The 23,331-nt window shown below is 42.2% G+C and overlaps 1 protein-coding gene across 2 annotated transcripts; it reads right to left on the bottom strand.

Moving 5' to 3' along the window:
* Window positions 1-2,615: 2,615 nt before the first annotated feature.
* On the bottom strand, window positions 2,616-5,234 carry fzd9b (frizzled class receptor 9b). 2 transcript variants are annotated; one of them, XM_029517152.1, is made up of 2 exons: window positions 3,276-5,234; window positions 2,616-3,227 (listed from the first exon to the last, which is right to left on the bottom strand). In XM_029517152.1, exons 1-2 carry the CDS (start codon window positions 4,700-4,702, stop codon window positions 2,945-2,947), a joined length of 1,710 nt encoding a protein of 569 aa, XP_029373012.1. In that variant the 5' UTR covers window positions 4,703-5,234; the 3' UTR covers window positions 2,616-2,944. The 2 variants fall into 2 exon arrangements, with proteins under 2 accessions (XP_029373012.1, XP_029373011.1); XM_029517151.1 differs by having other exon boundaries at window positions 2,616-5,234.
* Between the last annotated feature and the right edge of the window lie 18,097 nt (window positions 5,235-23,331).

Below are 23,331 nucleotides of genomic sequence, written 5' to 3'. Positions count from 1 at the left end.
AAAGTGTTGCCTTTTCTGGGAGTAGTCTCACTTTTGGCCCAGACAAACTCGCTGCTCAGTGCGACTGACTCTGACACTATTTAACCTCCTGAGCCAAAATAGAAGAAAAACAGTGCAGAGACTCGGCCAAACTAAATTTTTCAAACAAGAGTGAGCCTACTTACCCCTGAAATTGGACGTTACTGGAAGATGGGGTGGAGTCTTCCTCAAAACAAGCTTGGCGTTGATTGGTTGGCGCTGCTCCAGCACTGCAGCCCTCAGGTGTTTGTGTGTGCATGTGTGTGTGTGGGTATATGAGGGGAAGGTGTTCCCGGCAGCCACATCTCTGGCGCCAACGGAACCACAGTTCAAACAAACCCAGTGGAATGAACCTTTCTTTCTTGCCTCTATCTGAACCGCTGTGCCGTGTGATTCCTTTTAGCTTCTCAAGAGAGAGAAGCTAAAAATAGCTGACAGTGACCTGGAAATGGAGAGATATAATTCATATTTGTGGAAAAGGGAACGGGGTGAAGACATCCTGTTGCTGCTGCAGCAAGTCATTTCGCTTGACCTTTGTAATTTTTTGAAAGCAATAAATGGAAATATTAAAAGCTGTAAAGGGCAAGAACATGAAGAACAAAATGCTGCTCAGGAAAAAGTGAAGGCTTAAACAAAGGCACTCATGCGGAAGCCAAACGTCCCCCCTGTTCAACCCCCATGTCCTCAGCCTTCTGCTGCTGCCTCCTTCCTATCTAATCAGAGCAGCTCAGGGCAGGTGGGACAAGCTGGTTTGTGTCTCACACAGCAAGTGTTTGGCCTCTCTGGGTCACGTCACCGGACTGTAAACTGGGGAGGAAGCACGCGCCCCCCGTTCAGGCACCTATGAACTGGAACATGTGGCTGAAACACCACCAGCCGAGTCTCTGGCTACGAGCATGCTCCAAGCAAAACAGCCCTTTTTAATAGTTAAATGTGATCCACGGTGTCTGAGTCCAGGACTCGCAAACACCCGCCTGCCAAGCCGTGGACAGCGTCTACAATGACTGAGTAATGAAAACACGGGGGAGGATGTTGGTAGTTAACCCACATCTTGTTCTGCAGGAGGAAGGAATAAGTAATTTAAATGAACTGAGGCTTTGCAAAGACCCACACAACACTGCACAGAGTGGAACTGTGGTTAATTTACTACTGCGAAAGTGCATCTTTGATTTAAAATGGTGTGTGTTTAGTAAATGAACACTAACATGTGCATGGAACAAGCTGTAGTACATGAATCTTGTTTTAACTCCGCTGGAATGCAAACGGTGGAAAAATGAAAACACAACAGCGTTTAACCTCTGGAGATGTGAGCGCGCACACGCCTGGTTCACACCGCAGAGGTTCCAGTAACGTAATGAAAACAAGCTCCTGGTCATCGCAGTTTTTCCATGCTATCACTCCCATGTGTTGCTGCTTCTGCTGGTGGTGACACAGCGCACAATTACACAGATATAATAAACAATTGATTCCACTGCTGTCAAACACAGAAATTTCCACTGTGAAATGACTTGCTTGTGTGTGGCTTCAATTTAAGTTGGTGCTGAAAATGTTAAAGTCCTGTGATGTAAAAGCTATTTGTTTTCACTTTTTTATAGACCATCTGAGAACGTGGTGGTTCTTGGGCGTAATAAAATGGACTTTATTAATAAAAAGTTTTGAAAATAACATGGTGGTTTCTGCAGTATTTACGGTGCGTTGTGTTTCTTCAGCCAAACAAAAGGCATTAAATATGGAAATACAGTATGAACCTTTACTCCCTTAACTTAAATCAAGATGCAGAGCGACAAACCACAGCGAAACTTCAATGTTAAAATGATAATCCATCTACTCCCGGAACAACCACAATCCAGAATACCAGAGCTAAACTGACATCTTTCAGATAAACTATTTCATAAGACTGAAATCCACTTCAGATTTGTCCTCTCAGATCAAAGTGTTGAGTGTTTGCAGAGGGATCAAATGGAGCAGCAAGAGGACAACAACAGTGATTCAGTGGAAGGATTAAAACAAGCTATTGATTAAATGCACGCCGCCGCAAGACCATGATGCAGACGCTAATACTTGCCATGGTTTGTCACTCTATTCATCAGCGATTCTCTTTGAGGATCACTGTTGGGGATGCCTCCAGGGTGTGTAGCATAAACTTAAAAACAACAGTTTGGCAGGAAACGTGTGAATCCTTGCAGAAGAATTGCAGGGAAAACAAGACTGAAATGAGCAATTATTTGCAACTATTTAATTTGCGTAAGACCGTTGAATTGGTTAAATATTCCATATAGGACACTGAGACAATCAGCAAAATGACAGTAAGAATAATACGAGAGAGCTGAACGGGAATTCAACAAATTTATTTTCCTCCAAAAAAGGGCAGAGTTCTTATAAAAGGCACTTCATATCACTTGACCTTTGATAAATGTATCTAAACAACAGAACTGATAAGAGCCAAGGTGAACTTTAAATTAAATATATTTACAATAAATAAAACATTTATACAGATTTATACAGTTTATCATGCCACTTTCAGGGAGGAGGATAGACTAATATTTCCCAAGATGCCTCCCACATAAGATTAGTTTTTTTGTTTTTTTTCCTTTTTCTTTTTTTTGCTTCGCAGCACTGGGCATGTCTACTGCACTGAACACAATGAACAGGAAAATATGGGTAGCAATACTGAACGTTTCCCTTTATACACTGAATACTGTTGATAGCTAGTTTCGCATAGTGACGCCTGAACCTGTGTGTCCCTTGGCAGCAGCAGAGGAGTAACTGACAGTTCAAGTCAACAACTCTTCTTCTTATAAAGTCTTTAGCAGCTCCTTACACAGGGCATTAGTGTGTATGTGTGTGTGTGTGTGTGTGTGTGGGTTTGTGAGTGTGTGTGCTTGCATTTGGCAGTGCGAATGTGTGCGTCCATGCATGCTCCCTCTCAGACGTGTGTGGGGTTATCTGAGTGCAGATCAGTCTTGGCCATGTGTAGGACCACAGCAGGAGATTTGTAGTGACAGTGTGTGCTGCCGCAGCTCACGCCGCTGCAGGGTTTCCTACTACTAGTCCTGTCTGCCAGCTTCCTGCTGCACAGGCCCTGCCAGGTCTGCAGGGTCTTAGAGCTCCACACCCACACGCCGCTGGTGATTCCCACCACCAGCGACATGAAAATCTTCAGCATGAACACGGCCACGGTGGGTACGGACGTCTGCAGCGAGCAGTCGCTGCTGTGACCGTTGAACGAACCGCACTTCATCTGCAGCCCCCTCAGCTTCCAGTAGTCCATGTTGAGCCGCTCATAGAAGTAGCAGACTATGACGCAAGTGGCCGGCACCGTGTAGAGGATGGAGTAGATGCCGATTTTCACCATGAGCTTCTCCAGCTTCTCCGTGTTGGTGCCCTCTGTCTTCATCACCTTGCGGATGTGGAAAAGAGCCACGAAGCCCGTGAGGATGAAGGAGGTGCCGATGATCAGGTAGCAGGAGAGCGGGATGAGGACGAAGCTGGTGAGCGCCCCAGAGTCCATGCTCCCCACGTAACACAGCCCTGTCAGCTCGTCCCCAGCCACCTTCCTCATCGTGAGGATGATGATTGTTTTCAGAGCAGGGATCCCCCACGCAGCCATGTGGAAGTAGTTGCTGTGGGCTTCAATGGCCTCGTGGCCCCACTTCTTCCCTGCGGCCAGGAACCAGGTGAGGGTGAGGATGACCCACCAGATAGAGGAGGCCATGCCAAAGTAGTAGAGGATGAGGAAGACGATAGTGCAGCCGGTGGACTCCAGTCCCTCCTGGATGATGTACAGCTCGCCGTGCTCCCGGTCGCAGGCGATGTTCTCAGCCCCGGCCACCGAGCGGATGACGAAGGCCACAGAGTACACGTTGTAGCACATGGAGAGGAAGATGATGGGCCGTTCTGGATACTGGAAGCGGTGAGGCTCCAGGAGGAAGGTCAGGACAGTGAAGGCGGTGGAGACGAAGCAGAGGATGGACCACACCGTCATCCAAATGAAGGCAAAGTCCTTGTCCTGTCTGGACCAGAAGACGTCCACGGCCGGAGAGCAGCGCGGCGCACAGGACTGGCTCTTCTCCACAAACTGGAACTTGTCTGGGTTCTCACAGGAGCCCATGGTGCCCGGCGAGCGGCCGCTGCTGGTGCCCGTCTGCCGAGGGCGAGGGGGCACGGGGAGCATGCCCTCACCTTTCTTACCCTCCGCCCTGGTCTCGTTCTCGGGGGCCTCCATGCACAGAGCGTTGGGGTCGTTTCTCGTGGGCAGCTTGGAGCAGTCCAGCGAGTCCGGCCAGGTGTAGCTGAACTTCTTCATGATGGGAGCACACCTCTCCCGGGCCTGCTCACACATGGGCCTGCAGGCCGGGATGGAGGTCGACACTTTGTCCGTGCACATGGGGGCGTAGAGGGAGCAGAGGAAGAAGCGGAGGTGCACATCACAGCCGTAAGCCACCAGAGGGGAGAACTCATTGAGCTTGATGGCAGCCTCCTGCTGGTCGTCGTGGTCCATGAAGTTGGGCATGCGGGTCAGGTTGTATCCGATCCCCTCGCACATGGGGATCACGATGGGCTCACACTTGGCCGGCTTTCCCCGCTCCAGGTCGTAAGACACGATCTCCAGGCTGGAGGCAGAAATCACCAGCAGACACCAGAGAAAAATCACCAGCTTCAGCGGGCAGCCGTCCATGCTCATTGTTTCACAGAATTAAAACAAAAAAAAAAAGGAAAAAACAATAAAAGAGCACAGAAAAGGGCGCAAAAAGAGAGATAAACACCGCAGAGGGGTCCCCGCTATCTCCCCATGCCGACGGCAGGTCCAAATGTCGCCTTTGGCCGTCAGCGCTCCGACAGAAAACCACTCCAACAAAAAAAGAGAGAGAAAGAAAAAGAAATAAAGAAACGAGGAGCGGATCACAGACTGTCTGCTGGCTGAATTAAAGCGATGAATCAGGCAGCGAGGTGAAGGTCCACAACTACAGCCTGACAGTCGGAAACTTTGACAAACAATGGAGGCATCAAAAAGCAAACAGCGAGAGCTGCGAGTGTTAAATCCTTCAAGTAATAATAAGAAGAAACGGATATCACAGCGGCTGTGTGTGCCGCCTGTGGCGGGTCCGCAGAGCTGTTCGGTCGGCCCTGAACGTCCGTCCGTCCGCCCCTCGGCTCCGGCTCCGGCTCCGGCTCGGTGTCCTCCGCTTCCAGGCTCCACACTGAAGTTTGAGAGGCGCTCAGCGGGACCTCAGTCAGGGAGAGACGGGGGGGGGGGGGGAGAGGCGGGGAGGGAGGGGAGGGGGCTCACATTTCAACCGGAGCAGCACACAAGGAAAATTATCAGACAGATGCTGGAGGATGGTCAAATAGCTCTGACATTTCTGCCCTGAATAGTCCCGAGACAGCCAGGAGGGAGTAAAAGTAGAAAGTCCTCCATCACAAGGCGGAGATCAGCATCCAGGAGCCAACTGTTTAGATACACCAACACCAAACACCGGATTTTAGATGAAGAAGTGTTTCACTGCTGCTCTTTGGATGGTCATTATTCATGAAAAAAGGACTGCCAGGCCCCACATCACCATCTCTACTGTTTGCTTCTTCTCCTGTGAGCTGATCAAATGCACCATTTGCCAAAGAATCTGAACATGTGAGCGTTGCATTGACTACCAAGTTAATGTGAAAGCCTGTGGAAGCGAGGAAGATGCTTCCCACAGCATGTGTTGGTGGACCACTGACTAATTTCTGCACTGTAAGAGGCCATCATGCAGTAAATGCTCTTTATGCAGTCCACATTGTTGTATTTCATCTGTAATATCAGTGGATGCATTAAGTTCCACATGGATCTAATTGCAACATTTGCATTATGAAGTGTTTGGGAATACATAATATCAAAACCGTCATTTCAAATCACAATGAAGTGAAGTGAAACACGTGAAGTGAAACACAGAGAATAGTTGATTGAAATGGAAATACTCCCGAGAGCAAAAACACAGTGTGCAGAAGTTGCATTTAAAAGTGTAGTGCGCTGTTAAATTTATTGTATGACTGTGGAATATAAAGGAAAATTCAAAACGTGGATTCAAAATAAGAAATCTTCCACTGCAGCCTTGAGCCAAATATTGAACGATTTATTTTACTCAAGTGTGACTGGTAAAATTGCAATATGATAGTCCCAGTGGTGTTTTACTGTTGCTGACTCATAATTAGTCTGTCACCATTTTCTGCTAATGTTTTTGTGCGATATAATATGAAACATTATTGAGCCCAGAAGGTCAGTTCTCTTAAAGGCAAAGCACCCGTGCAGTCGGTGTGGGGTTTTATTGCCTTGCTAATGGGCACTTCAGCAGGGGCAGGTGTCCGAGGTGGAGCAGCTAAAGAAAAATCTCTCTGAAAACACAAAGATACAGGCACACCGCGAATCTGTAAATAGGGTGATTTGCATCTGGCATGATGAAATTGGACAAAGCAGTGCATAGAATCAGGCGTAACATGCAACAAATCAATACAAGAGGGACGGTGTTAAGCAGAAGACTATTGTTTCCATCTAGTGGCTGAATGGGGAGAGCCTACAGCCCCACAGCTGTTGCACTGAGCATTTGATCTTTTCTCAAACAGGGGTGGAACTCAAGGATTTTGGCCTCTTGCCCTGCAGGACTGAATTGGCTGTCAACTGCATACTATCTCTATTAGTCCGTGTGTTAAAAGACTGTCTGGTGAGGGCGGTTTTCTGCTCTTGTCTGGCATGAGAGCAACTTGTTCATAACATTTCGATCAATGCTGATAACATTGAACAGGTTGGAAAATGTGACGTTTTGGCCTCTTGCATACAAATGAAAAAAAAAAAAAAAGAAGAAGTTTTTTTTTTAAAGGTGCTAAATGGAAATTTTCTGTGCTGCCAAATGTGGCCTCCTGTCAGAAGTATGTGGGGATGGTGATAACGGTCAAAGTCAAGATCTCCAGCCTCGCTACAATGACTCACTACGGCAGTGCGGTGTTATTAGCCAGGACGAGCAAAGGGGTTCGCTCGTCGGCATGCTCACCTCGGCTGAGGAAAAAAAGCGATAGAAATAGAAACAGCTCTTGGTTTGTACTGAACTTACAATATTTCTTCCAAGATTCTGTAAAAAGCCACTGATGCTGATGCGGGCTAGGTCGCTACACCAAAAAAACTACACCTTCAGAGAAGTTTCACGTTGCTGGTTAGCTTAGCCTAAAGATGGGAAACGGTCTGGCCCTGTACGAACCTCATTAGAGAAACATTTTTTAAAGTGGGGTTTTGTACCACCATTTATTTATGTATCAGTACAACATGAAGCAGTTTTTATCAGTTATTCATTCTCATTTCAAAATGTTTTTATTGTGTATAGATTTTGGATGTATTCAATCAACATTATGTTCATTTGTGACCTCTGAATGGACAGGGCAGCCAATAATCTCGTTTCCTGTTTCGAGTATTTGGGCTTAGCCTGCTGACTCCACTGTCGTTTGAAGCAGACAGATATCAGAGTGATATCAGCCTTCTCTTCTAATATACACCCAGAAAGCAATTCCTTCTCCAAACGGCGACCTATTTCTTCAACTGTATCACACAATATTTTTGAGCTTGTCCAATGAGGTGTGAAAATGCTGCTGCTTAAATACGGCACTTTGTGCAATCAGACTGTAAATTTACCTCTGCCCTGTGAAAAGAAATCTCCCTATCTTCTGCTTTCTTGAGGACAAATTGAGCTAGATGAAGGCTGTGTGTGCAGCTTTATCTGATCTGGCTTCAGGTAGAAAAAAACAAAGCCTCCAACTTCAAATTAAGACCGATTGAGTCGAGGGAGGAAATACATTCCAGACTCCAAGATGATATCTTATTGTACGTCAGCGCTCTAGGTTTTTGGTGAATCAAACAGAAAACGCTTTGACTGAAGTTCCATTACGACTCAGCAGCCTCTCCATTTTAAGGTTTTCAAGTTCACACTTCAAAGGCAAGGGTCATTGGGGAGGGGCAGTAGTAGAGACTGAGTGTGCCCTTAGAAGGCCTCCGATCGTACTCAGAGAGTGATGACTCTCCAAGGTAAGAGGCACATATCAGGATTCATTTGTATCCAAGTCACAAAGCCTCTTAAGCTAAAAACACCGGAGGATCAAAGTTTGAACCTCAAAGTAATTTGGATTATAGCTAATTGTCCCTCAGTCCGCGAGGACTAAATTACACTACAGTACCCTCAGAAAGCCTTCATTAAGTTTTATTCACTCAAAATGTTTTATGTTTAACCAAAAAGTAAGAAATAATTAGAGTTAGAAAAACATTTGGGATCCAAATAACTGTATTTCTGGTCCAAAGGTAGCACGTTCCTACAAGCACTGACAAAGCTCAATTAACAGATCGTGTCTCAGGAAGTTATGGTGCCAGGCCAAGAAAAAGTCAGCAATATAGCCCTCACGAATTTAGAAAAGTTTATTACTTTCGGAAATAGACGCACCAGCCCTGTTTCCAATCTCTATGCTAAATTTAGATAATCTGTAGTTTGATACATCTTTATATAGTTCACGTGCAGATATTGGAGTTTTATTGATCTTCTTAATAAGCACACTGATAATTGATTACACTGAGTTTGGGAGGCTTTTCGTTCTCCCCTGTGCTCCTGTGGCGACATCCATAAAGAATAGCTGGCACTGTGCTGCTGATTAGTTTAGGAGACACAAGGTCTGACCGCACTGCTAATCTGTATCCTGGGCCCTACAATAGGATACCTTTGGGCTTTCTTTTTTTGTTTTTATTCCACTTAGTTGTGTTATTTCTTTGTGACCTGAACAGACTTTGGGGAAAGAGTAGGAATATGTGCAACTGAGTATTTTGATTTGGACACTTGCTGGCTTGAAGCTGAGTTGTTTTAAGAAGGTCAGTGCTATTTGCTTTGCTATTTGGTGAAAGAAATTGATATATGCTATTTATTTCTCCCCCTGCAAACATTCTCCTGCTTATAGTGCTGCTGTACATCAAGTCTTTGTACGTCTTTCTAATAACTAGCTGCTGAAACAAACCCCCACCTCCATCTTCTCTTTCACGCATTCATAAGGCAATCTGGTGCAGTGTGGGCCTTGTAATTACTACCTCTCACTTATTGGTTATCATATATCAGGCACAAAGCTATAAACATCCCATGGAGAACAATGGGAGAGCCTTGCCACAGCCTGGCATGACATTACTATCCCAGAGACACAGGCTGTCTGAGATTGTTATGGGTGTAATAAGAGACACCTCACACTTAAAGCAACACATCTGAACCAGTGTGCTGCCTTTGACAGGGAGTATAATAGCAAATTGCTTCGGCTTGGATCATGTAATTTTCCCTTTGTTCATATTGTTTTGTAATACTCTGTAATTTATTCAGTGTTAGGAGAATGAGCGTTCACAGGAGACAAGCGAACGTTCGGAGCAGCAGCTGGAGCTTTCTTGTTTTCTAATCATGGCTACAGAGTTATGATGTCTGTTTAAGTGACAGTGTTTGCTTCTTTCCAAATCCACAATTTGTTACTTGCTTAATGAGAGGACAGTGTGCACAAAATGTCTCAGTTTCAAGGTTATGCAATTTTATGTAGTGCTATTGGGTGACTGAAGTGAATGGGCCTGGTTCGTCACCCCAGTCCATCTGTGTTTCTCATCCTTCAGTGTTTTGAAACCAGATAATGTCCTTTACAGCCTGTGGCAGGTAGCAAGACTGACACTGCTGTCATATTCTCAAAATATGAGCATTATAGGAATTAAAAATATGGACGATTTAGCTGTTTTACCAGCACCAGATTTTCAAAATGATCCAATCTCTTCAGAAAACCAGTGGCATAGAAATGACTCACATAAATCTATTCAAGGCAACCCTACATCTAGATATGGCCCACTCCCTTTTTTGTCCTTAGCATTTTAAAAACTACAAAGTATGTTTAAAGAAATCAGCATGGATAGTGGAAACACTTGATGTATGATTCTGCTGATTGTCCCACAGAGCTATGCACAGCGGAAATGGAGGAACAACTCACAGCTGGAAAAAAAAACAACTGTGAACAGTTGTGCGATGGCTTCAGCAGCTCCAAGCACAGAAATCGAAGCAATAAATCCTTGGCAGTATTTTAAAATAGTGATTCCATAATTAATGCAGCTCTCTTCTAGCTTGTAAAACATCACTTTCGCACAGTAATATGTTGTTCTTGTGCAATGACAGAGGGCACACGAAGTAAACATGTATTCTAGTTACATTTTACATTGTCATATTTATAAAACTAGTGTCCAACACTTGAGCTTGGTATTCATGTAAACCAAACATTTATTATGGAAACTAGGTTACTGGTTGAATTTAAAAGGATCTGTCTTTGCTTCCAGCTGGCTGTAGACAATGTTTCAATGCTATTGCTTTCAAGGACAGTGTGGTCGTGTTGCTAAAACAGTTTAGTTTTTTTTGTTTTTTTTATATAATACACTTTCTACAGTACCTAATTTAAAATGGGAGAATGGTTGCAAAGTACAAACAAGTAACAATTAAGTGTGATACCAGCAAGGCCATGGGTAGTGGTTGTATTGGACCAATCAGAAAGTCTTGGTTTGGCCCTACAGTAACATTAACAGTGGTCCTAGTTATGAGCTTTGAGATGCTTAAGTTTAGATATAAAATGGGAAATCATTTATTCAGAGATGGTTGGGAACTCTAGTTAGACAATTTAAGGTATTATCCTTTAGCCAAAGCTGCCATAACAAATGTTTTGTACTCTGCTTTTCTTTCCAATCCCAAATCACAAGATCATCACTTGCCCACCCACCTGCCTCTTATTCATCCAATCAGCTGACTTTCATATATGCAGAAGTTCACAGCTGATAGATCATCTACTGTAATAAATGAGTCTTTCTTTTGGTTTTGCTTTTGTTTAGACTCCTTTTTTGAGCTGGCTTGCTTTACCTACCAGGTTAGCTCTGTCAGCCTATTTTTGGAACAAAACCAAGTAAACTGTCTATAGATAGAATAGATATTAAAAGGATTCTGCAATATCCCACACCAACTGTGACGTAAGTTAGAAAAGATATTGTGGGAAAGACGTGTTTGGGCTTCAGTCCTGCAGCTGAATCAACACCAAAATAAAAAATAGCTACAGATGTTTATTTGCTTAAGTGTCCCAAATGTGTATACAGTAGGCTATATGTTAGCAGCTAATACACAGAAAAATAAAAAGGTCAGAATGAAGTGTTGGGATATTGATTATAATTTGTGGTTATTTGCCAAGGTGGAAAAATTGAATGAACTAATGAGGCATTGGTGTGTTAATGTACGTCTGCATACATGCAGTGTGTGTTTATACTGGACAGCCAATGTTAAATGGCTCAATTTGCAACAGTTAAATGTCTTTGCTTTGTTTTTAAAGGCTGAAGTTTCTGGGCACACTTAGGTCCACTCTCAGATGTCCTTGGGGAGCAATGCAGTTGAAAGCAATACTGCATGGTCACGCAGCCGTAGTGTAAAGGGGCAGGAGGTGTTTTGAATGGCTAAGGCTTTGCACAGAGGGAAAGTGGGGTCAGAAGATTCTTAAAGATAAAGTTTTTAGGAAAGGGAGAGTAAACAATGACATTTGATTGTTCAAATTTCTGTGAGGAGGATTTCATAAGAACAAGCTGTATAGCAGGATATATTAAATTCTTCTTTGCTAGAATGTGAATACTTCATGTTGGGAAGTGCTGGGACTGATTGTACTTCACTATGGGTCGAAGTGAATTTAGTGAATGACTTTAGACTGTTTGCCGGGCTGGTGTGGAAGGACTAAAAATGGATTTGGGAGTGGGGGTGGGGGAGCGTGCAAGGTTAAAGGAACAAGTAACATGGCTGACTTCAAATAACACTTGCAGTTGCCATTTATTTTGTCAAGGTCTGTCAATCAAATTTAGAAACTGTACTTACAGAAAGAAAGAAACAAATAGGTTTATAGGAATTCAGTGAGTTCAGCAAAACTCTTCTTGGCAAATGAGATCTTACTGAGCAAAGGGATTTATTCAGTTGCGTTTGTGAAGTTGTATGCAAAAGAAAAAACAAAACAATTTGTTAGTTTTGTGAATGCATCAGTCTAAGCATTAAAAGTTGTCTCCCTATTTTAATTTAGTAGAAACATTGCAAGTTCAGTGTTAAAACACAATTCCTTAATTCCTCTTATTGCATTCTATTTTTATCACCTCTTTCTCCTGCTGAAGATAGCACATTCCAGTCCAGCTCTCGCCCAGTCAGCCCATCTCATCACTTTCTCATACAGAATCACTCCGGTGCCCAGACTGTCTTTAAGAAGTAACGATTCTCAGGGGATGTATCAACCTTGTAAAAGCAACTCTGTTCAATTCATGTACACTGGGAACGCACAGGACGGCGTAAACAAGAAGCAGATTGGCTCCGCAGTTGGTTCGTTGCCTAAATGCCATAAATGAAGAACAGCAAAAGTGATTATAGTGTTAAAATTTAAAATTTAACTGCACAAAAACTGCTTGCAAAGACAACAAGGTCAGACACACGTCCAAATGTTTACTCATGCTGTTGCTGTTAATATTGGTAATGAAGGCTGGTAAGAGCCAGTCAGGGAGTAAGGGTTTGTTTTCCAATGACATCCATCCAGGCTGTAATGCAGCACATTAGCGTTTGGGTTCTTGAAAAAGTAGTATGGACAGCAGGTGTCACCGCAGATGGGATACCTTTTAAAACTATAAGTGTGGATGTAGACTAAAGTTTTTATCATGATGGGTAAAGAAATGTTAATGCTAATATTTACTAGCAAAAGCCAAACATGTGTGTGCTTTAAAGAAAATGCACTTGAAAACATTGTTGTTTGAATTGAGGTGAGAAAATGTGTTATTGACTGAGCTTCCAATTTGCCGGTTGGTATATTTTGTTACTATCGGAGAAAGTCTGTTTCCATCTGTTTCCAATCCTTATGTCGCAATAGGTTAACCATCTGCTGGCAGCAGATTTAAAATATGCTGTTGCAAAATAGTCAAATGTTAAGATGCGTAAATGTAAGATATAAAAATAATCTGGCATAGTTTTTTAACTGCATTTAAATTACAAAAGAACTATCCAGATCCCGGGAGTGTTAGATTCTTGTTACACTTTGACACCTTTTTGTTTGTAAATAGTGATGTTGTACACGATTAATAAATGTTGGTCTAATTAGCTCATCTGTTTGAAAACCCCTGTACGGAGAACAGGTTAAAATCTCAGTTCCATCCAGGCCCTCACATTTGTCCTTCCTTTCTTTCCCTTCTTTCCCCCTTCTTCTCATCTGCACTGTCGGAAAAACTAATAAAACACTGAAGGAGAGTGGATTGCTCACTCTCGTTGAAAAAATGAAGGGAGAGGATCGCTCCTCACAGCTGTGCAGTCCCGGGTCCATATCTAAGGAGCCGCCACCACAGAGGTCAACGCTGTCACAGTCTCACACCCGCCTTTAAATCAATCATGTCAGGGCTGTGAATAGCAGGCCAATAAGCTCAATTAACACCAAAATACTCTGAATCCGTGCCCTTTTGCTGCCCGTCACCACCTCATGGGACGGGCCTCTCAGATCTCAGGACATTAGACAACACCGACAGCCCCAACCCGCCATCGCTTCCAGACCGGCCACGGCCTCGCAGCTTCATACGGCCCCTATCAAGCTATAGTCACATAACTTAGGCCTGCACTCACACACAAACAGCCTGGTGCCTATTTATACATCACATCCTGGCAACGCACATGGGAAAACAAGACCCCTTCACTATCAGCGTATCCAGTGTTGTCTGCCTCTCACTGTTCTCTCCCTCGTCTGATGTTGGAGGGGACAGAGACATAAGATAGCTGCTTAGGATAGCTGAAAGATGGCTGCTTTAGATAGCTGGAGATACCAAAACAACTTCATTATGCATTTGGCAGCGGGGAGCAGTTGCTGATATTCCAGACGTTGCAGTTCCCTGCTGACATTCCTGCGTGTGTAATTGTCTGCAGTGTTGTGTTATCAAATCATTATCAACGTGAGTTAGCGACAGTAAAACAGTAGGGAAGTATGATTTAACTCCGCCTGCTGTGCTTTGGGCCGTGAGATAAAAAGACTTAAATGACTCTTAAACCACTCGTCTTTACTTGGACTCTGATGGTACCAAACGATAGTTCAATCAAAAAAAGACTTCACAACACCAATAGGCATGGCAGAGTATTAAATATGTAGTGGCCAAAACATCAGGCACACCTCACAAGATAATCTCAGTAAAAAAAAATGGAACGCTGTGTAGTGTTTATTTTGTCTGCTCTTTAATTCATCCATTCCCAGGTTACGGTCTAACGTGAGCTATTTGTCCACCCCTGTAGCCACGCGAAGAAGGTGGCTCATCAAACTGATGCTAACCAACAAATATAAACAAGTTAACTTTAAAATGAGCGTACCAGTAAGGAACCAATGAACAATCAAGTTTCGAGCTAATTGAATGAATGTGTCTCATTGCGGAACAAAAATAAGTAAACAAATCAAAGCACAAATACCATGTTTAGAAGACATAACACCCACCACCTGCCAGACACCATTAATTTAAGACTCCCAGTGAAAGCAGGAAAACTCTTAAGACACTATTAGGAAAAGAAAACCAGTCTGTTCATGGTGGGATCGCCCACCAGGATGGTGTAGAGTTACAGAAGGACATCTGTGCTGGTTCTCTCTCTCTTGTTTCCTTCTCTAATGATCGCAAAACATTTATATAGGTTGACATAATAAGGCATGCTAAGATGGGAAAAAAAGGCAAACTTTTAAAATGGATTTAAACATTTTCCAGTTCACAAATTTAACTGAGGAATGGAGGTCAATGGAGGTCGACGAGTTTGAATCTGGCTGGTGACCTTTGCAGCATATTTCATCCTCCTGCCTCTCCCAACATGTCATGTCTGTTTCCATGTAACCTACTTTATACTGGAAAAGACAAAACCTGACCTTTGTATGTTCAAGACAAAACAACTAACTGGAAAAATAATCTTAAAGGAGGAATTTAACAGTCTGATGAGATTAATACCATTCTCATGTTTGTATAATTTAGCACACAAGCAAGACTTGAAACAGCAGGAAATTGGCACTGTTTAAAGGTAAAAAAAAAAATGAAAAGAAGAAAAAACATTTAAAAAATTTCAACCCCTTCTTCTCTTGTCTCACTTCACATCACTTCCACTGATGAAAACTGTGAGCTCTGGAAAGAGTTAGCTCGTGGTTATGGCCCACAGTTAAGAAAAATAAGCATTGTATATACAGTACAATGCTTTTCATTACAGTGATCTGTCATTGATAAATGGAAAGACGAACGCAGTATTTTATATGTTACTCCTTTCTTTACTTAACGGTGAAAAACGGTAAGACTTAATGTACGTTGTAGGCTGTATTACAAAATGATAAATGTGGAGATCTGAAACTGAATAAACTTCAACAAACTGGAACTCTAAGATTAGGTCTCACCGATTTGTTGATGATCACCCAGTGGCCAACTTTTATCTGTGTAAACTGTCAGGACTGACTGTTGGTGATCAAACCCAGGTCAGCGGCCCAGCGTGGTGCCTCCAGCTTATCTTGATTACTGTTTTATCTCTATTTTTGTTCTTTTTTCATCCGTTTACTTTCCTGACAAAGCTTCACACACGGCACCTGGAAGTTTGATCCACCACACTTGCTGAGTTTCAAGCAATGCAGAAGTGTTTTAGCCATGATCACACAGTGTTGGCCAAAACTGATATGCTTAGATGTATGATGGATTCAAAATCAATTTGATGTTCTCCATTCACTTAGGCACATTTAATCACAATGATCTTCCTTAATCCTGTTAATCTGCATATCCCATTTCTCAGGGACTTTCTGATGGGAAATACAACATGTGCTGGCGAAAGAGCCATAATTCATATTTTAGCATGTTGACTCATTCCACGGTGCAGCCAAGTGTGCAGCTACATCGGCGAGGCGGAGGAGAGGGGGTTCAGTTGGCCATTATAATTATGATGATGAAGCGCAAATATCTCCTGTCATTTGCCGTGCGTCTGCACAGTCCGATTACAAGCTATCAAACCAGCTCTGAGCGGAGAGAGAGCGAAAGTGGCTCCGTAATGATGATGATGAGGCGCAAATACTTCTTGCCATTTGTCATGTTTTCATGTGTTTGACCATTTCAATTACATGCTGTCAGCTGGAGAAGGAGAGAGAGAAAGAGAGGGACAGAGCAAGAGACTGCAAGAGATAGAGTGCATGCCAGGGAGAGTGCGAGTGACACATGTTCCACACAGCGAGTGAGGGAGGACACATGGTGAGATCGAGTCAAAGAAAGAAAGAAAGAAGGGAAGGAAGGGAGGAAGAAAGAAAGAAAGGAAGAGAGAGAGAGAGAGAGAGAAAGAAAGAGAGGGCAGAGCTACATGTGAGAGAAAGAAAAATGGCGGCACAGAGAAATGGGCGGCTGGAGGGCACGCACAGGGATATCAACTATCTTTGACCCTCCATCGCCTTCTAACACGCGCCCACCCCTTCACAACCTCCCTCCAGCTCAAACCCCCATCTGCCCACTCCATAAGCCTCGGCACTGCGACGGCAAACAAGTCCTAAATATAACCTGTGGATGGATGAGGGAATCAGGTGGACTCTCCTCTGGAAAGACTCCATGTCTGAAGGGTGTGTGTAGAAATGTGTGTAGAAATGTGTGTGTTTGCGTGTGAGTGTGAGCGTGTGTTTGGAGGGGTGGGAAGTTATCATATGTGCATTTGTCCCTATTAGTGTGCATGGGAATGCATCCCAAGACTTACATAAATACTGTGCTAATGTGTTGTTGCTGTTTGCTGCATGTTGTAAGAGGAGAGACAGAAGAAAGTAGCAACATTACGCAATTACTAAACTTGAGGACAATTTAATCTAAGAATGACATTTAGAGAATCAGATTTCCAAATGTATTCTTGTATTCCATTAGAATTGAGAGGAAAATATTTTGCATTTGACCTTTTTGAAAGCGTTAGTTGCTTTTCAGTTTAACATTTTACATTAAAAATGAAATACATTGTAATGAAATACATAATATTACCAAAGATTTGTGTCCCTTTAGACGGTCTCAACCCCCAGGTTCAGAACTATCCACTATCAAACTGAGATAAAAGCAGCGAGGGAGGGATGTTGCTTGATTTGTGCTGAACAAGTTTCGCCTTTTTTTTTTTTTTGCCTGATTTACTCCATAGGATTATAGTACACTTTACTCTTGCTCTAGAGTAACTTAAATAATTCACATAGTTGAAGTTTTACATGATTACATGAAAATCAATACAAAGATTTAAGACATAAAAAGGATTGAGGAAATAGAATGACAAAATACAATAAGAGTACTAGAAATACATGAATTCCATTCAATGCGCAGCTTTGTTTAAAATAACAAGCAAATCATAAACCAAACAACTAAGCAGTGACTGATTTAAAACAAATATATTGCTTTGGCTGAGTCTGTGGTCCCTGGAGAACCAGCTGATTTAGTGAATGTTTATGTTCTCCCTTTTCCGTGATCTCCTAAAAGTGAACATAACACGTAAGCTGCTGCTGCCATAAACTTTAAGGAAGAAGAAGAAGAAGAAGAAGAAGAAGAAGAAGAAGTGACCATACTCTTTGGCACTTATTGCCATCTACTAAAAAACAAGCAAAACAAACAAAACAACAAAACCAACTTTCACTTGTCAGTCTGTCAGTCAGACAGTCACAGCACAGATGGAGAGCTGGTTGAAAAATAGGTCAGAAGGTAATCTGGTCCAATATTGTTGTTGTTGTTGTTGTTGTGATTTTAATGCAAGTTAGTTTGCAGCAGGCTGCCTCCAGTTTTTGGTAGCTAATGTTACATTAAGATAGCTAAAATTAGCTTGAGACCAACTCAAATTAGACCAGGATTAGCATTTTATTGTTAGAGCATAGGGTTGTCTCCACTGGTCATATTTTATTTATAGCACGATGACATTTTGTAATCCATACACATGTGCACGCATGACAATGCTGAGACCACAGAGTCGCCCCTGCCCCCCATAACATGTCCCAGTTTAAGCATTGTTTATGTGCAATAGCTGATTTGTGTTGCATCCTTCAAATTAAACATTTATGTGCCGGTCATCTCATCCCCACTAGTTCCTTTTCTCCCCTCCCCTTGGTTTCTATAACCAGCCATTGTGGGTGCCACGAGGCCGAGGTGTAAGGCTAAACCTGCGCTAACACCAGACAGCTAATAGGCTCATCCATCATGGAGGAAATGAGGCTCTCCCCCGATCTCTCTCTCTCCCGCCTCCGTCTCGCTCAGCCAACTCCTGAGCCAAATAGCGCTCACACACTTACAGTCAACATTACTGCAAAGTTTCTACCAGGGTACCATTTCTTTATTATTCTAAGTGAACAAGGGGGCCCTTCACAGTCAGCGTAATTTATCCAGTGTCTCATTTCAGAATAAAAAAGCCCAAAAATGAAGCGAAAGGAGCGAGAAGGTCGTTGTGGTTTGAAACCTCCAAACCTCAGGCCTTCCTGAATTGCTTGCACATAGAACCGAGGCCTTGGGGTCAGAAGGAGGCCTATTTAATCCTGGCTTTGTTTTGACACAGGCAAAAACACAGATCCATCAGTAGGATCCTTTACAAACCCCCGCATTCCAGCGATTGTTCCCTTCTTGATAATTTCAGGGCAGAAAATGTCACCTTCATAGATATGACACTAAAAATGTCTTAAAGCTTACTTTCTCAAGGTAACACTAAAGTAAATATTTTAAGATGGTATACAGATGCTCTCTAATGAACTCAAAGATACTGACAAAAAGTTTTTTACTGGAATACCAGAACTTCTGGTGCCTGAGGATACAGAGTCCAGTAAAACTAAATATTTATAGCCATAGTACGAGCCTCGCATGGCACCTATAAAAAAACAGAATGACTTTGGATTGTTTAGCCAAATTTACTCAAATGCATTTTTTAAAGTCAAAATGAAATGAATATTGATTTTAGCTTAAAAACCAGGACATCTGTACCTATTTGCCCACAATGAATAGTTCTTATGTATTTTCTAATTTGACATTGCTACAATGTCCGCCAGGAGATGTGTGTTGTGATTTCCAATCATGTTCTGATAAAGAGGGTAAACATGCAGTAGGTTCACCCTGAAGGTTCAATGCTGTTAGCCATTGGTATTGTGTCATTTGAGCACTTCGGCCAAGTTGTGTTCAACAAGGACCAGCAAAAACGAGTATAGGGGAAATGACTACATGACGGATAGCAATGTCGTTTTAGATAGATGCTGAGCTAAAACCTAAAGAATACCTAGTCCATTAAAGCACCAGACATTCATGTCCAAAGAACATCATGCATTTTCTACCTTTAATATACTGCGACATTGTTTCTGCCCATTCCTGACTAAACAGGGATGGACAGAACTCAAAAGATATAATAAAGCTTTAACTCTGGTGCCATTCATTTGGGGATTGGTGATGATCCGTCACCTGATGCTTGCATCAGTGTGTCTCTATTGCCTCATTACATGTTTCAGTGAGTCACACTGAGTGTGACCACGGCACCAGTTTTGAACAAAATGAAATGAATGCGAGTCTTCAAGAAGTTGTTGCTGACAGATTCACAAACTTCATTGTAGAAAAAGAATACAATTTTGTCTCGTACATATCTTATATCGCTTACAAGTAATTCTGGTGAAGTTAGGGAGTGACAGATAAAGACTGTATATTCAAGTCTTGTTCCTTGGCAGACTCAGTGACACCTTACTGTATGGAGCTACGGCAAATCATAAACTACTGCCCTCTTAAAGCAAACCAGAATGATCCAAATTGTTTGAAATCAAAGTCCTCAGCACCTCTTCACCATAAAGACCACTGTTCTCCCATCAGGCCAGGTTGTCAGAGAGAGCTGGCATGGACAAAAATCTTGGCAGCAAGTGCACTAAAATAATATATTTAAAATATCTGGCACAGCGGTTTTGTAGCTGGTGGAAGAGAGAACAATGGCACAGGGCTAAGAGAAGCATTTTCTTGGGTGACAGACAGTGATATCCATTTGTTTATCCGACAAATGTGGACTTTTAAATTCTACAGTCAGAGAGCTAGCATTGTCCAAAGAAATGTATGTTGATCAGAACAATAGGTTAAAATGATCTATGATATCTATTTTTTGATGAACACCATGTCCCATAAACTCAAGATATTGTGGCCTAAATGTCACAAGAGATGACTTAATCTGAGGGCTGAATGATTTGGAAGTTTCAGAGAAACAATAATAGTTGGAAAAAAAAGAAAACCGTGACTTCAAATCACAGAAGCTGGTGGAGCAGAAGCTTGCCTGAACTTCCACTCTAACAAAACAAAAACGTCTTGTATCAATATTTGCAGGAAGTACAGGATGTGACGGGTGTTGAAGAAATACTGGCCCACGGATAACAGTCAGCTCCTGGCATAGGAGAAACTAGTTACAGCAAAATGTTTCAAAAAATGTGTATCACCTTTCAAAAACTGGAAAAATATGCACAAAATCTGCCCAAACTATCAATATAGTTTATATTTCCTTCCGCAAATTTTAGTTTGGTTTGTGCAACAATTAGTCTTCCTTTGTAAACTTGTGCTGGTTACATACAGACAGAAATTCATAGACATTCAAAAAAAATGTACTCACACACACACACACACACACCTTTTGATGGTAAAAGACTTCTTTGATTTAGTCCCAAGTGCTATACCCAGAACTCAGTATGTTTTCCCAAAAGCAGGAAAATCAAGAAAAGTCCAGGTTCCTAAATTACTGTCACTCAAAGAGTTTCTTTCTCTCTCTCTTGCGCGCCGTCTCCAGTCACCTCTCCTCCCACCAGTCCCGCAGTCTCCGACCCTTTCCTACTTCCACCAGCAGCAATGGGGGCTTTCTCTTGTTTCCTGGTGCTGGCACTGCTGGATAAACACACAACCTCCCCCTCATATAAAGGCTCAATTCTTCTCCATCATGTTTTAAATATGGATACAAAGAGAAACTTGTATGATAATTTCTGGCATATGGTGGTGGGGGTCAGCGGGTGGGGTATGTGTGTGTAAGAAAGCTGGAGGGTGGGGGGGGGAGGGGGGTTGCAGGCCAGACAGAGTTCTGCCTTGTTCAGATACTTGTCTAAGATTTCAAGTTTTTTGTTTTATGCAAGACCAGACTGGTGCCATTTGACAAGAGTGACTGACTGAGCTGCAGTTTGTGTCCAAGTGTGCCCAAAAATCTGAGGTATAACTCACATTGGCTCCTTTCAGTCACTGGCTGATATGATAAGTCTTGGCAGGGCATGCTGCAGCATTAAGCAGCACTGGTATGGAACTTGGGTGACAAGAGGAAAGCACACGGAGGAGCCAAAAGTTAAACAAAGACTTAATTGCAAAACTCAAATCAGGATCCCGTCTCCTCTCCAATGGGGGGCTTGGTAATGTCGGGTATGCCTCTAACTTTTATCTTTGATTCCCTGATGGAGTAATGGAAATGAAGGTAGAATCTGGCTCCTGGGCTGGAACATGCCAGAGATGACACAGATACCCTGGAAGATACTGATGGCCTGCTGATAGCCAGTAGATCACCTTACTGCCCCGATGCCAGCAGCACCACAGCATGGCAAGTACAGGCCGCCGAAGAGAGTGATGTTACCCTCTGTGGATGCTTCAGAGACGACAACAGTCATACAGCAAAGTAGCTGCAGGCTTTAAAAATAGAGATGTCAGTTGTAAATCCTTTTTTAACAAGGTATATATCTTGGTCTAATAAAGCTTGGAATACTAAATATAGAATCTACAAGCAGTTGATGTAGTTAAGATATCCACCACTACAGTCCCTGAATAATTTGAGATGAGAGGTTTTAAAAATGTATTTCTCTTCTTAACCCTCGATACTGGTGTACTCATCTAAATTACTTATTTTAAATTAAAAAAGTCAAAGTAACCTCTTGAAACTATAATGTGTAACATATCCTCATTAAGATGTCATGACTGGGCCTACGTTGTTATTTGTTGTCTGTTGACATTATCCCAAATGATTTCATCAGTCCAGTGTAATCTGTAATTTTAACAGTTTGTTTTATTTGGCTTCCTGTCAATAGCATCATTTCTCAGCATGCGTAAGAGCTGTGGCTGCCAACCAGAAACAGACAAATGCAGTTTCATACCGCATCTTAAAAATACAATTGAGGTCCCACACTACTTCATCACATCATTAAACATTCTCCTTTATTATCGTTTTTAATAGAGTGAGCGACCGCAAGCAGCACAAGCTATGAAATGTCTCTTTAATGATTACTTTTATTAACATGTATGGCAGCAGATTTGCTTTGATGATAAAAAATAAGACTTTCAGATAAATGATTCTGCATATTCTCACACAACTCTACCGTTTAAGCTCCTGCGATTTGGTTTAATTTGGCTTGCCACCAGATTTGTATTTTATGGCTATTTTTGTTATTAACAGCTATTGTGAATAAATGAAATGGAAAACCTTCTTAACATTTGTATGCGTTGTCCCTGTTCTTCTTTTGCTCGTCAGATTGTTGGCCCGTTGATGCTGATAAGACAGGGCCAAGAGGAGGCAGTGAAGGAAAGCCAGCTCCAGGTGTTCACACTGCTCTACACAACCTCAGGAGTGTAAAAGGTAGGATGCAGTTTACAGAGTCAAGTTGTGATATTGTAGAATTATAGTGCAGAAAATGATAACACAAATGTTATCTTTATAAAGTAGACAGTTTCAGATAAAATATTCTTTTATATGTGTAGGTGTCGTTATTTTACAATTATTGTTTAATGTAATAATTCTGGAATGAGGTAAATAATTCTTAAATATATTCTCCCTAGGAAAAGCTATTTTTATCTCATATGATTAAAGACAAAAATTGGCAAGGCTGATTCTTTGGTAATGTCCAGGCCTTCCCGTTACACATTCTCCCTCCCCAGCTATCATCAACATTGCTTATCGACCTTGACTAAATATGTTTTGCCTACAGATAAGGTGAGAAATTCTTAAAAAAAAAACACAGTATTGAAAGTACAGATACCAGGCTGCTTGTTAGCTAGTATGTAGGATTGACTCAAACTGGGATTATTTTGTGAAACTTTCATGACCAAAATTAAGAATGTACTTAATTTAAACTTAATTTATGAGCCAACATGGTGAAAAAGTCCAAAATGAAGTCACAGCAGGTACAAAGTTTGTATGTTATCAGATCAATTACCTTAACAACATCGAGCTCTGTAGATCCCGACATATAAGAGGGTCAATTTGGATTTCACTGAATAACAGGTCATTCTGTTGTACAGGA

The sequence above is a fragment of the Echeneis naucrates genome, chromosome 13 (genome assembly GCF_900963305.1).
Source record: "Echeneis naucrates chromosome 13, fEcheNa1.1, whole genome shotgun sequence".
Taxonomy (NCBI): Eukaryota; Metazoa; Chordata; class Actinopteri; order Carangiformes; family Echeneidae; genus Echeneis; species Echeneis naucrates.
The sequence above is the reverse complement of the archived record's forward strand: the minus strand, read 5'-3'. Positions and strand labels throughout refer to the sequence as shown.

Coding starts and splice junctions, on each gene's coding strand:
- fzd9b (XM_029517151.1), bottom strand. CDS start 4,702: ATGAGCATGGACGGCTGCCCGCTGAAGCTGGTGATTTTTCTCTGGTGT.